The sequence below is a fragment of the Cannabis sativa genome, chromosome 1 (assembly GCF_029168945.1).
Source record: "Cannabis sativa cultivar Pink pepper isolate KNU-18-1 chromosome 1, ASM2916894v1, whole genome shotgun sequence".
Classification (NCBI taxonomy): Eukaryota; Viridiplantae; Streptophyta; class Magnoliopsida; order Rosales; family Cannabaceae; genus Cannabis; species Cannabis sativa.
Genome location: NC_083601.1, coordinates 45,480,389 through 45,495,526, shown reverse-complemented (window position 1 = coordinate 45,495,526; position 15,138 = coordinate 45,480,389). Strand labels below are relative to the sequence as shown.

General features: G+C 29.3%; 2 protein-coding genes across 3 annotated transcripts; both read left to right on the top strand.

The window, feature by feature from the left end:
• The first annotated feature begins 2,981 nt into the window (after nucleotides 1–2,981).
• Nucleotides 2,982–5,947, top strand: LOC115707819 (polyubiquitin-like). The gene is made up of 2 exons (XM_030635894.2): nucleotides 2,982–3,181; nucleotides 3,728–5,947. The coding sequence occupies exon 2, from the start codon at nucleotides 3,728–3,730 to the stop codon at nucleotides 5,783–5,785; it is 2,058 nt and encodes a 685-aa protein (XP_030491754.2). The 5' UTR covers nucleotides 2,982–3,181; the 3' UTR covers nucleotides 5,786–5,947.
• Nucleotides 5,948–10,728: 4,781 nt separating this feature from the next.
• LOC115707818 (MYB-like transcription factor ETC1) lies at nucleotides 10,729–12,098 on the top strand. 2 transcript variants are annotated; one of them, XM_030635893.2, is made up of 3 exons: nucleotides 10,729–10,965; nucleotides 11,120–11,222; nucleotides 11,820–12,098. In XM_030635893.2, exons 1-3 carry the CDS (start codon nucleotides 10,905–10,907, stop codon nucleotides 11,959–11,961), a joined length of 306 nt encoding a protein of 101 aa, XP_030491753.1. In that variant the 5' UTR covers nucleotides 10,729–10,904; the 3' UTR covers nucleotides 11,962–12,098. The 2 variants fall into 2 exon arrangements, with proteins under 2 accessions (XP_030491753.1, XP_030491752.1); XM_030635892.2 differs by having other exon boundaries at nucleotides 10,731–10,965; nucleotides 11,117–11,222.
• The last annotated feature ends 3,040 nt before the right edge of the window (nucleotides 12,099–15,138 follow it).

Below are 15,138 nucleotides of genomic sequence, written 5' to 3'. Positions count from 1 at the left end.
AAGAGGTAGTGAAGAGCGATTGTACTCCGAACTCATGTTGATGAGTGAAAAAGATTACGCCCAGTGATATATGATCGAACGGGGCTCTGATACCACTGATGGTTTGAGAATAAATTTGTATTGGTTTTGTTTAGAATAGGTGGATATGTAGTTAATAGTTTGATGATGTTGATAAGTTGGATGATTGGTGGGATAAGGAAGAGTTATGTAGTGTTTTAATTTTTATGTGTGTAGTAAGAGAGGAGACAAGGTAGTAGGCTAGTAGTAAAAGACTTACTTTGGCTACTCAAGCTTAGTTACAATTTGGAAGTTTGATGGGGTATTTATAGTTGCTCACCCCTTACACTTTATGGCTAGAATTATTTCTTCTAGATCTTTCTAGTTCAAGGATTTTATCCATACATTTCTACATATTTCTTAAACATGCATAACTAGAAACTTCTAGACTAAAGTTTTCTAGAAATGCCTATGTTCTATTGGATTTCTACATGTCTAGAAAATTCTAAATTACTCTACAATTATCTAAAAGTTTAGAGTATGTTTTTCTACAAATGTGTAGAAAATTCTAGACTTAATTTAGTATTGTAGAAATGTGTATCAATTTCTAATATTACAAGAGGCATCAACTTGTGATTTGTTAGTACTTTGTTTTCTTAGTATTTTGAATGATGGTGGATGAGATGGGATATTAGGTACTAAAATATTGAGATTTTATAATAGGATAAATTAATATTATTTTGCATTTTGTGTTTTATAAAAATTATTTATTAAATTTTTTGTTTTTGTTAAATGACAAAATATACTTTATATTTTTTAAAATGGTAAAAATAAGATTCTAAACTTAATTTTTATATAACCAATTTTAAGATAATTTCTAACACGAACAGATATAAAAAATATAACCAGTTTTATCATAACATCTCTAGAATAGATTATTATTAAGTTTTATTTTTACAAAAAATTAATTCAGGATTCTATTTATAAAATTTTAAAAAATACAGAGTCCATTTTATCATTTAACAAAATAGAGGGCCTAATTTGTAATTTTTGTAAAACATAAGGTCCAAAATAGTATTTACCCTTTATACTATTAAATAGAGATGAATGTCTCTCTAGAAATTTACATAGATGTTATACCTTAGCATTGATGCTATTTATTTTTTTTTTAATATAAAGTTAAAGCTAAAATATCATTGTTGTTAAAAAAAAAAGACATATATTAAATAATAATGTGTGAGATTATAATTATAGTATTTTTAAAAAATGGTATATTTTCTATTATCATTATCATTTTCCATAGTCATTATAATCATTTTACAATAAATAACACACAATCGAAGTATATATTTTACTTGATACAAACTTTTTCTTAAAGATTTGCTGTAATAATAATAAAAAAATTCAACATCTACGTACAAATCGATTCATAATATCAAAATCTGATGGCTAACTCTCTAGTATATATAGGGCTTTTTACAAAAATATTAAATTTTTAGTATAATTTTATAATTTTACTATCACACGATTTTTTTTTTTTTGAAAAATACTATTTTTTTTATAAAACAACAAAACAAAACAATTAAAAGAACAGTCAAACAACTAAAAAATAACCGTGAAAACTTAACACAGTACACGATATTTTTGAACCCCATAGTAAAAAAAATAAAAAAGTTAAAAATTTCAATATGTGGCGTAAAAATTCCATATATATGGAATATGGAATATATATAGAAGAGATAATTACACCACATATTGAAATTTCTTAGTTTTTTACTTTTATAATGTGGAGCGAATTTTTTTTCAAAAATACTGTGTGAGTTTTATACTGTATACTTAGGGGTGTTCATCCGATCCAATCCGCACTTTTTTGGTCAAACAACATCCAATCCGCACTAAGTGCGGAGTTCATATTTTGGATCCAATCCAATCCGCATAAGAGTTTAAATCCAATCCAATCCAATCCGCAATAGTGCGGATTGGATCGGTTATTTTTTTAATAATAAATTATTTAATATTTCATAGAAAAAAAAATTTAAAAAAAACTATTATTTCTTAATCTCCAATAATAATCTATTTCCATCTCTATTTATATACAAATTAAACCAATATACATATATATCAATATATATACTTATCTTTAGATTTACACTAAAATATATATGTATCTAATTACTAAAATAAATAAGCTAGTATATATATATTTAAACTTTATGTGTATGTGTCTATGTGAATAAGAATTATTTTTCTTGTGTTTTTTATTACAAAATAAATAAAATGCACCAACTCATTATAAAACTAAAAAATATTAAGAAATTAGAAGTTTGTGCCTTTTTTTAATTAATATATATTACATATTACAATTTTTTAAAAATATATATAATTAAGTGCGGATTGGATTGGATCGGTTACTTTTTGAGGTCAAACAACATCCAATCTGCACAAGTGCGGATTTTAGATTTTTCAATCCAATCCAATCTGCACAAGTGCAGATATCCGCATTTTGCGGATTGGATTGGATTGGATCGTGCGGATTGGATTGGATCAGATACTTTTTGAACACCCCTATGTATACTGTGTTAAGTTTTCACTGTTGTTCTACGGTTGTTTTTAGTTGTTCCACTGTTATTTTTAGTTTTCTGTTTTGTATTCTATTGTTGTTTTATAAAAATACAGTATTTTTGAAAAAATTTCCGTGTGACAGTATTTTTGTAAATTTTCCTATATAAAACTAAACCTAATAACGAGGCCCAGCCCAGTAACACTTCTAAATCTCAAAATGGGTCAAAAATGTTTTTAACTAGAAGCCCAAGCCCAGTAAACAGGCAATGAATGACGTCATTGCCGTAGGAATTGGTGGTGTTGGAAAGGCCAACTCGACAAAACTAATATTCCAAACTTTGCGTGTAAGCGGAGCGTAAGACACGTCATCCTTTATACGTGGCCTAATATAATTGGTAACCCTAGTCAAGTGGGTTTGGTTTGGCCTGACCAAGTCGGTTTAGGATTTATCCATTTCCTTCTTTTTTTAAAAAAGAAATATCAGAGAAAGTCGGTCAAGTTGATTTATAAATTGCCTCTTACCCTTCATTTTTTCATCATTACTACTTTCTATCTAATCCTCTCTCCAATAATCATCAAATTCTCCACAAGAACCCTAATCCCTTCTCTTCGTACATTCAAGGTAATCAAATTCTTGCTTCTGTTATCATCATCATAGAATTTTTGTTTTATTTAATTGAATCAACTGTATCATGATATTCGCTTTCATTTAACTTTAGGGTTTTTTTAATTTTCGTCCAGGTTGCATTTTATCTTTAATTCTATCGAATAATTTTTTGATTTTTACTTTATCTGGAAAGCGTGTATCGTATTTTGAATTTTATTTGTGTATATATAAATAAAATTGAACGAACTGTATCAGTGATCTTGGGTTTCATTTAATTTTAGGTTTTTTAATTTACCGAATAATGTTTGGATAATGATACTTCTTTTTCATTTGTCAAATTGGTCGTATCTTTGAATTTTCTTTTGTGTTTATATATTTGAAGGAACTGTATCAATTAATTATATTTGGTTTCATACAATTTTATGGTTTTTTGTTACGCAAGATTGTTTTTTATTTTCTATAAATTCTAGTAAAAGAGAACTTTTCTTTTCTCTGAAATTATTATTGTCTTTTTTTTTTTGAAAAATTCTGATAGATTTTGTTTTAATTCTGTAATTTTAGATGCAAATCTTCGTGAAAACCCTAACCGGTAAGACCATCACTCTCGAGGTCGAGAGTTCTGATACCATAGACAATGTCAAGGCTAAGATCCAAGACAAGGAGGGGATTCCCCCAGATCAGCAGAGGCTGATTTTCGCTGGAAAGCAGCTCGAGGACGGTCGCACCCTCGCTGACTACAACATCCAAAAGGAGTCGACCCTTCATCTGGTGCTCCGTCTACGAGGCGGTATGCAAATCTTCGTTAAAACCCTCACAGGAAAGACTATTACTTTAGAGGTCGAGAGCTCGGACACCATTGACAATGTTAAAGCTAAAATTCAAGATAAGGAGGGCATTCCCCCAGACCAGCAGAGGTTGATTTTCGCTGGAAAGCAACTTGAGGATGGCCGGACTCTAGCTGACTACAACATACAAAAGGAGTCCACCCTTCATTTGGTTCTCCGTCTTCGTGGCGGTATGCAAATTTTTGTCAAGACCCTCACTGGAAAGACCATAACTTTGGAGGTTGAGAGCTCTGACACCATTGACAACGTGAAAGCTAAAATACAAGACAAGGAGGGAATCCCCCCAGACCAGCAGAGGCTCATCTTTGCCGGGAAGCAGCTAGAGGATGGTAGGACTCTTGCTGATTACAACATTCAAAAGGAGTCCACCCTTCATTTGGTTCTCCGTCTTCGTGGCGGTATGCAAATCTTTGTCAAGACCCTCACTGGAAAGACCATAACTTTGGAGGTTGAGAGCTCTGACACCATTGACAACGTGAAAGCTAAAATACAAGACAAGGAGGGAATCCCCCCAGACCAGCAGAGGCTCATCTTTGCCGGGAAGCAGCTAGAGGATGGTAGGACTCTTGCTGATTACAACATTCAAAAGGAGTCTACCCTCCACTTGGTTCTCCGTCTTCGTGGTGGTATGCAAATCTTTGTCAAGACCCTCACTGGAAAGACCATAACTTTGGAGGTTGAGAGCTCCGACACCATTGACAACGTAAAAGCTAAAATACAAGACAAGGAGGGAATCCCCCCAGACCAGCAGAGGCTCATCTTTGCCGGGAAGCAGCTAGAAGATGGTAGGACTCTTGCTGATTACAACATTCAAAAGGAGTCTACCCTCCACTTGGTTCTCCGTCTTCGTGGTGGTATGCAGATTTTTGTTAAGACCCTTACTGGGAAGACAATAACCTTGGAGGTTGAGAGCTCCGACACAATTGACAATGTCAAAGCAAAAATCCAAGACAAGGAGGGTATCCCACCAGACCAGCAGAGACTTATCTTTGCCGGTAAGCAACTAGAGGATGGGAGGACTCTTGCTGATTACAACATTCAAAAGGAATCTACTCTCCACTTGGTTCTCCGTCTTCGTGGTGGTATGCAGATTTTCGTAAAGACCCTTACAGGAAAGACAATAACCTTGGAGGTTGAGAGCTCCGACACTATTGACAATGTCAAAGCAAAGATCCAAGACAAGGAAGGTATCCCACCAGATCAGCAGAGACTTATCTTTGCCGGTAAGCAACTCGAGGATGGAAGGACACTTGCTGACTACAACATTCAGAAAGAGTCCACCCTTCATCTTGTGCTTCGTCTTCGTGGTGGAATGCAAATTTTTGTGAAGACCCTTACAGGAAAGACCATCACCCTCGAGGTTGAAAGCTCGGATACAATCGACAATGTAAAGGCAAAAATTCAAGATAAGGAAGGAATCCCCCCTGACCAACAGAGGTTGATTTTTGCTGGGAAGCAATTGGAGGATGGCAGGACTCTTGCGGATTACAACATCCAGAAAGAGTCGACCCTTCACCTTGTGCTGCGTTTGAGGGGTGGCATGCAGATCTTTGTGAAGACATTGACTGGGAAGACCATCACTTTGGAGGTGGAGAGCTCCGATACCATTGATAATGTCAAGGCGAAAATTCAAGACAAAGAGGGCATCCCACCAGACCAGCAGAGGTTGATTTTTGCTGGGAAACAATTGGAAGATGGAAGGACTTTGGCTGATTACAACATTCAGAAGGAGTCTACTCTTCACCTTGTTCTCCGTCTTCGTGGTGGCATTTAAATCTGTTTCGCTATTATGAATGCATTTTATTTTTCTGTTTATGGTTTACTACTATGGAACTGCTTTTATGTTTTAGTACGGTTTATGGTTTTAAAAACTTTTATATATGACGGTTTATGGTTTGGCCTAGGGAGGTCTGAATAAAATTTGGTATTTCGTGCTTTGGTTTGTGCCTTGTGGTGGTATTTTCATATTCAGAGTGAGAAATTCTTCTCATGTTTATGTTCTTCAATGATTTTTAATGTTGCCAATTGCCATATATTATCAAGGTTTAGGTAGGATCCCCTTCTAAACAAAGTGAAAAAAAGAATTCAACTTTTTGAATGAAAATGAATCATTTCATTTAATCAAATATCAGCAACTAAGGTAGAATGTGAAACAGAGGGAAAATCATGTCCTTTGAAATAACAATCTGACTAAGAATAATGCCATTCAAATTGTAAAGTATGATGTAATGAGTGAGGACGATGTCTGTCCTCTGAATTACAATCTGAATAAGAATAATTTTACTTGAATTGTTAAAGTATGATGTAATTCTACTTGGGTATGAACCTTTATTATTTCTAACTCTAATGTTAATAAAGCCTCGAATAATATGAAGCTCTGAACCTTAATTATTGTTGCTCGAGAGAATTTTCCTCTTTCCAGGTTTCAACTTTCAAGTGGCATCGGTGGAGTTTGATTACACTCAATTACATGGAACTAGATTATGCATTGCATTCTATCCATATCAGAAATCAATTGATATAAAATATGAAGTTTCAAAAACAGTATTTTATCATCGTAAATCACACGTAGTACTAGATCGATCACTAAAAAATATCTGGTGTTTCTACAGTTACCTTCATTTCTTGGGTGCTCCTTTCCATTGCTAACAAAAAAATCGTATACTTTTCATCCTTTCATCTTGTCGAAATAATGGAACCACTAAATTGAAAAGTTGCCACTATAATCTAGTTTGGATTTCAGATAAATAAACTAAATCGTATATTCCAAATTTTGAAAATGATGAACTAAGACTTGAGAGATTAAATTTATGGCGATTATAGAGTGAAGGAAAAACTGACTTTGTAACTAAGACAAAAATAAGTGAAAATTTATTTAGTATATAAAAGAAGAAGAACATATCTAAATAAATATTGGCTAATTAAGATTTCTTTCTCACTTACACATGTATCAATTAGTATTAAAATTTTCAGAGTATTAAAATTTATTCCATTTCTCTTTAATTTTATTTTATTAACCTAACGTGATAGTTGTTTATGTATTAAAATATTTTTTAAATTTTGACATGTGTTAAATTTTATTTATGAATTTAATAATTGATAGAAATATTTTTTTTTTTTATAGTTACAATTAATTAAAAAAATTGAATATATCACATCTATTTTCTTTATTTAATGATATATCAATTTATGTGTTTATGAGTTTGGGGATGGTAAGGAGCTTTGGAATAAAACGGTTCCTGGTGTGATTAAAGTAAATGTGGATGCGGCATTTTTTGAAGAAGAGAATCGTTTTGGTTATGGGTTGGTGGCCAGAGATTTCACAGGGAAGCTCATTGAAGCTTGCTGCCAGTCGATTCAAGGACAGTTGAATGTTGCAGCAGCTGAGGCGATGGGAGTCAAGGAGGCCTTCAGTTAGATTAAAGGAAAATAATGGAATCATGTTGAAGTTGAAACTGATAGTAAATTAATTGTGCAAGTAGTTTGTAGTTCAATTACTCTGAAATCAGTATTCGGTCTTCTTGTTAATGATTGTCGTTGTTTATTCCAAGCTATGCCTAATGTTAGTTTATGTTTTGTTAAACTGTCTGCCAATCGAGTTGCTCACTATGTTGCTAGGCAATCTCGATTTTTTACTGATCGTCGAGTCCTTAGTTCAAATGTTTCTGCTGATATGCAGGAAATATTGTATCAGGATTCATGCTATTAATAAATGTTTGCTTTGTTTTCAACAAAAAAAAAAAAATCCTATGTGTTTATAAGATAAAAAAAAAATCTAAAAGCTACCTATTTATTTATTTATTTATGAGTGTAACCGAATTTGTTTAGTAATTGTTACACAATTTGATTAAAAAGTAAAATCTTTTACATAATTAATAAAAATAATATATATATATATTTTTGAATATTTTGTAGTTTGTTGGAATTAATTTATAAATAATTTGCATATTTCAACAAGGTTGATATCTTATTTTTCTTTTTATTGATTTATAGTTTTTATTTTGTTATTTTATAGTTATTTTTATGTTGTTGTTTAAGTATTTTATAGTTATGTATTTTTTGTACCGTTATTTAATTTATGTGAATTTTTTATGGTGTATATTTTTTATTTATTCTACATAATTTTTTGTTGTTGTATATATGTGTATTTGTTTTGTTACTTTTTTAGTTATTTCTAAGTAATTTTTTAGATTTTTTTTATTCAACAGTTATTTTTTAGTTGTTTTTCTATTCATGTCTATATTTTTTATGATGTATATTTTTAACTTTTTCTTGAATTTTTTTAATTATATGTGTATTGCTTTGTAGTTTAGATACATGTATTTAGTTTATATTTTTGACACATTTTATTAAAATAAAATGATAAGATTTTTTATTTATTTTTAATTAACACAATATGCAATATTACATATTAATTAGAGATTATTTCATAAATACACAAAAACAACAAAAAATTACAAAAATAAGATTTCACTGAATTTCAAATATTTTTACGATTTTTTTTTATTTTATTTACGAAAAATACGGTCTTTTTATGTTGTACTCTTGTTAATTTGTTGTTGATTTTTTGTTATTTGTATGTTATTTTTTGTTATTGTTTTGATGTTATTTAAATGTTATTTTCATGTCATTTTTATGTAATTTTCTTGTTGTTTCTATAGAAAGCTGTAAAAATCTTTAAAAAAAAATCTTTAAACGTAAAAATGTATTTTTTTTTACAAAAAATAATACCTTATGTAATTATTCTTATTAATTATATATTATTATATTTAGAAGAAATTACATACCTCTTTTAACTTGATTCCTTTAATTTTACCCTCTTTTTTAAAATTTATTATGTTTACCTCTTTTTCCAATCATTCTACCAATTTTACTCCTATTACTTCACGATAATTTTTATTTTTCTCTAATTAAAATTTCGCCCAAACTTTCCTACAAACCTATACATCCATCTACAAAGAATATAAATCTATTATGTGAGTGTGTGAGGATAATTTGGGTACAGTACTCATAAAAAGGAAGTATATTTGAATTAAATTTTATTTGGAGGTAAATTTAGTTAATATATAAAAAATAAAGTATTCTTCAACTTCTCCCTTACATTTATACCCCATGAAAATCATAAAATTTTATTATTAATGTAATTATTTATTTAATTTTTAAACAATAAATCATCATTTTAAATGTCACTAATTCAAAAAGGAAAAAAAATTAAAATATGAAACTGTAACAATAAATTCTATGAAAAAATAAATATAGTAGTACAAAAAAATAAATTAAGTTGTTACAATTAAGTGAAAAAAAAGATTTTGGACCTCTGTTTTACAAAAATTACTGATTAGACTCTCTCTTTTGTTAAATGACAAAATGGACCCTGTATTTTCTAAAATGACAAAAATAGAACACTGAGCTCAGTTTTTGACAACTTTATATATCTTTATATATTAAAAGTGCCTATCTAACTGTATTTCTTGGTTTAACAGAATATACCTTAAAAATAAAAGAATATTCTGTTAAATTTAACGATGTTAATATGTTTGATCTCCCGTTAACAAATAAACCCAATAATTAAATCCAAAAAATTAAACAATCTTTTTTTAAATTAAAAAAAATCAGAAAATTAAACAATCTTTTTTTAAATTAAAAAAAAAATCATCTTAGTCACATATCTCTCTAACAAACCATATAAAATAATATATTTTTTTTTCTAAAAATATAAAGTTACAGACTAATTTCATTAACAATCATCAATATAAAATTTAAACTCTATATTAGTAAATATCTTTTTTTTTTCTAAATCCATAAAATTACAGACTAATTTCATTAATACAAATATTCAAGTATGAATACATCAGAACAATTCAAAATCAAAACCAATAAATATTCAAGTACAATAAATATACAAGTATTTCAATAAATTCATAAACAAATAAATCAGAACAATTCAAAATCTCAAATCAAAAAAATTAAAAGTTTAGATTTATAATCTTTACAAATTTAAAAAACTTAAATAGATCTATCTACCACTGTTGTTGCCGTTGCTGATTCTTAAACAAAAATCACTAAAACTTATATAAAACTAATATTTACGTGGCTCGCTACGTAACTCTCATCTAGTATATATATATATATGTAACCAACTTAAAGACAATTTCTAATACGAACAGATACGAAAAAATGTAAATATTTTTATCATTTATTTTGATAAAAAAATTAATTCAGAGTTCTATTTGTACCATTTTAGAAAATACAGTGTCCATTTTGTTATTTAACAAAACATAGTCCAACTGGTAATTTTTACAAAATACAGGTTCCAAAATAGTATTTACCTTAAAAAATTTGTATTACAAAAATATATTGATAAGTTGATATTGTTTTGCATATTGTAGTTATTTTTCGTTATTTTGTTGTTTTATAATTTTTGTCATGTTGTTTTAGAGTTATTTATTTTTTTTATTTTACTGAAAAATAATATTTTTATAATTTTAAAATTTTAACACGATAATTTAAAAAACTTGAGATAGTAAAAATATATATACTAAAAAGAATTTTTTTGACAGTTAAATGTAAACATGATAAAAAAATAAATATTTTTGTAAGATGCTCTTAAATGAGGAGAGAGTAAGGATAATTCATCATATGCCATGACCATGAGGGCCCAACTACCACTTTATTTAGCACTATTAAAATGCTCGCTCAACACTCCTTTTATATAGTGCTATAGTTTTTTTTTTTTTTTTTTCAAAAAATTATATATTTTATTATTATTTTTTAGGGAAAAATATTTTCATTCAGTATATATAGTATAGATTTGAGTATATATAATAAATATATATAGATAAGAATATTTTTGGCACTGGTTGGCTTCCCATTCTCAGGAATACTTGTTCTAAATGGCTGACTCAGAACACTCTTCTTGTGATGACAATTTTGCTCACTCTCAAGCTGAAGAAGGTGACTACTTCAATTTTTTGTTATTAATTAGTTTATTTTTCCTATTTTTATTTATATATATTAGACTCATAATCTCAACTCTCTCTGATTCTCCAAATTTAATTGGTCCAATATAGATATTAAAATATTGTATTTGATGTATGGTATATAGAAGAAGTGATGAGTGAGGAATCAATTAGGCGTGAAGTAGTTGAGGTTGAATTCTCTGAAGACGAGGAATCACTTATCATCAGAATGTTCAATCTAATTGGAGAAAGGTGAGAGATTAAATTATTGTACTTCTGTCTCTGCACACACACATATATATATGTATATATGTATATATATTATATAAATCACATAATTATGTGTTGGGATGGCAATTATACCTGCTGGTTCGGGGCCTATGGGGTGTATACGGGGGTCGACTTTTGGGGACAGGGGCGGGTATGGGTTTAAAGATTCATACCTGAGTCAGAAACGGGTCGGGAGAATAGATACCCTCTCCGATATGATATATGTATATATTTAAGTTTTAAAATCATAACTACTACAATTAAAATAACTTCATGCTTTAAGCTTTTTATTGATTATACTCTTTTTTTTACTGTACACATTATTCTACTTAAGTCAATTGTTTTACGAAGTTTTTATGATTATTATTTTTTTTTTAAATTTCTTTGAAACATGATTTTTTTTTTCAAAAATATATATGTAATAAGTAGCTGATGGGAATCATTCCTCCGTCGGGTAATCCCCGCCCCGTTCCCGCTTTAATTTAAACGGGTATTAGGGCGGGTATGGGGTGGGGGAGCAATCCCCGCACCCGCCCTGCCCGTTTACATCCCTAATTATGTGTTTGTGTATATTTGAAGGTGGTCACTTATTGCTGGAAGAATTCCGGGAAGAACAGCAGAGGAAATTGAGAAGTATTGGGTATCAAAGTACTCAAACCACTCAACTAAAACCAACAACAACAATCAACAACTCACAGTTAAATTAAACCCCACATTGTAATTTCACTATTCTAGCTGTACTACTAGCGTCTTTTCAATAATAATTTCATGATCTAAAAAACTATTGCATTGTCTTTATAATAAGGATTTCAATGTTTCAATAAGATGGTGGTTTGATTTTCATATCACTTATTCACATTTTTGTTCTTTTATGAACATTTGCTATTTATTGATTGATTGATCAACGTTAGTGATTATTTTTTACCAAGTTTTCTTTTTTATTTAAATTATCCTTTATTATTATTTGTCCTCTCTCAATGATAAAAAATGGTTTGTCTGTTTTACTTATTACCAGATGTTTGGTGCAAATAAAATAGCTTGTCGAAATTTGGTAGTGCATTATGATAAGTTAGTATCCAGTGGGGTGAGTGGGGGACCAATATCAATTTATTTTCACTATTTCAGATAAAAAAGAAAATAATTTACTGAACAAAACAAAAATATCATTTAATTTTAATTGAATAATTCTAGACAGAAAAATGCAATAATGCTACATATTTTTTTTTCTTTCTTTTGAATACACGATCACCACGTTTAGTAAAATAATAAAAAATTAAATTAAATATACAAACCAAAATACATAGTTTTTAAAAGAAAAAAACCAAAAGAATATAATGAGAAGTTATCAGCGAGAATGATTTTAAAAGAAAAATCTGTAGTTTGAAATGAAAATAGAGACCACATATTTTTTGTGGTTAAACAAGACACTGCAATAAATATTACTACAGAGGTTCCCATCAAAGTGAGTAATATCTTCAGGAAATTGAAGTATTATTTTTATATTAACAATAAAATATCTTTACTTTCAAGAATTTAATAATATATTATACACTTAATAATATAAATAAAACTTAATTAAACATACAGTATTCACTTACAATAATATTACATTTAACTTATATTTCATCACCAGGATATAATTATCTTATGCAATTTTTGCAAACAATATGGGGAGAAAATAAAAATTAAAAAGATTATTTCATTTGAAAAGTAATGTTCATAAAATAATTAATCTAACCCAACACCATTCAATTCAATTCAATCTTTAAAGTGCGAATAATCTATTCTACACTTGTAACCATTAGATGTTAATTGACATATAATCCAATTTAATCAATTCCACACATATATTTTAAAAATATATATTCAATTATTATAATGTAAAATAATATAAGTTTAAAATTTTAATATATACAATACAAATATATTATAAAATATAATAAATCAAATATATAAAAAATAATTTAAAATAAAATTAAATATTACTTTCTAAATACAATATGTAATTTTAATATGTAATTTTTTCTTTAATAAATGTTAAATAATTTAATACTGAATAGTTACTAATCTAAATTAACTATTGAATTTGAGTCATTATGTATATTGAATTAAATCTAAAATATAAAATCAAATAAAATAGTACGAATTAGATTGTATGAATGAAAACATGAATAATTTTAGAGGTGTGTAAGGGACATAGGTAAAAGTTAAGCAGTGAGTGTTATATTAGGGAAACTTACAAAAATACTGAAATTTGATTTAATTTTTACAAAAATGGTCACACGAAAAAGTTTTCAAAAATACCGTGTTTTTATAAAACACAAGTAGAACACAAAACAAAACAACTCAAAACAACAGTAGAACAACTAAAAAACACCAGTAGAATACTAATGAAAACTTAACACAGTATACTACAGTATGAAACATATAAAAAAAACACAGTAAAAAAGTAAAAAATACCGTTTGACAGTATTTTTGTAAAAAAATAGCGAAAGTTAGTATACCATATAAATTGTCAATTCCACTTCACGTGTTGACAATTATTTTTTCTTAATTTTTCCTTATCAATTTGGTTAGTAAATATCACTTTTCCACACAATTTGGGATTAAGTAAACAAATAAATGAGGGTGCTCTATGCCAAAACAAAAACACGAACTCAAGCTTACCTTTTGCACTCATAAAATGCTATGATAATTTTGAAACGAAAAATAGCATTTTGTTTTCAATTAAAGTCCGGAGGCATCATAATTTTTCTTTTTATTTTATGATACATTAGTATCACACAGTGCAATTAATCATTAATATTATTATTTTGAAAGGGAAATTTTATTTTTAATGTTTAAAAAAATACCCTCTAATAAAATTTAGACTCCTAATTAATTTATACAATTAAATGCTATTATTTTCAATTTTTACCCAAACTACCCTCCCTTTCATTTTCCTTCTCTCTCTCTGTCTCTTTCTCTTCCTCACTCTCTCTTCTTCTTCCTCGCACCACCGAGACCAACTAGACCCAGGCACCAAGACCACCCAACCACCACTACCGAATCTTCTTTCCTCCACCACCGAACCTCATCTATCCAAAAACCCAGACGAAACCCAGAGGCCCAAGACCGGTCGAACCTCCATAGCACTCAAGCATCGAAAAACCCAGAGGCCCCGAACCTCTGTCTCCGTCTTCATCTCGTGTTTTATTTTTTTTATTGGATTTTTTTTATTACATTTATCGATAGGTTATCGATAGTATATCGATGACATTTATCGATAAGTTGTCGATAGGTTATCGATGATTTCTGTTTGCACACAAAAAAAGCAGTGCGCAGACAAAACCATCGATAAACTATCGACAAAGTATCGATAACCCATCGATAATTCCATTTTGGCCAGAAAATCATACCCTCCACCACCATCTAATGTCTCAAACAAATACGAATATTGGGGGAGAGTTAAGTGGGCGGTGGTGAATGGCGATGGTGGTTGAGAGAAGTCGAGGAGGAGGAAGAGAAAAAGATTTGGGTAGGTGAGATTTGGGGGTTGTTGGATTAAGTTTTGGGTAGATGAAGAAGTTCGGTGGTGGAGGAGAAGAGGTTCAGTGGTGGTGGTTGGCGGTTTGCCTGAGTTTGAGGGAAAGAGAGTGAGAAAGAGAAAGAGACAAAAAGAGAAGGAAAATGAAAGGGGGAGTATTTTGAGTAGAAATTAAAAACAATAGCATTAAATTGTATAAATTAATTATGAGTCTAAATTTTGTTAGAAAGTATTTTTTTAAACATTAAAAATAAAATTTCCCTTTTGAAAAGAATAAAAAAAAAAGTGAAATTGATTAATTAAGAATTGACTGTGAGATCGTGTAATTCTGTGGGGAGTCGGGACCGTGTCAATTGATAAGAAATGGCAACC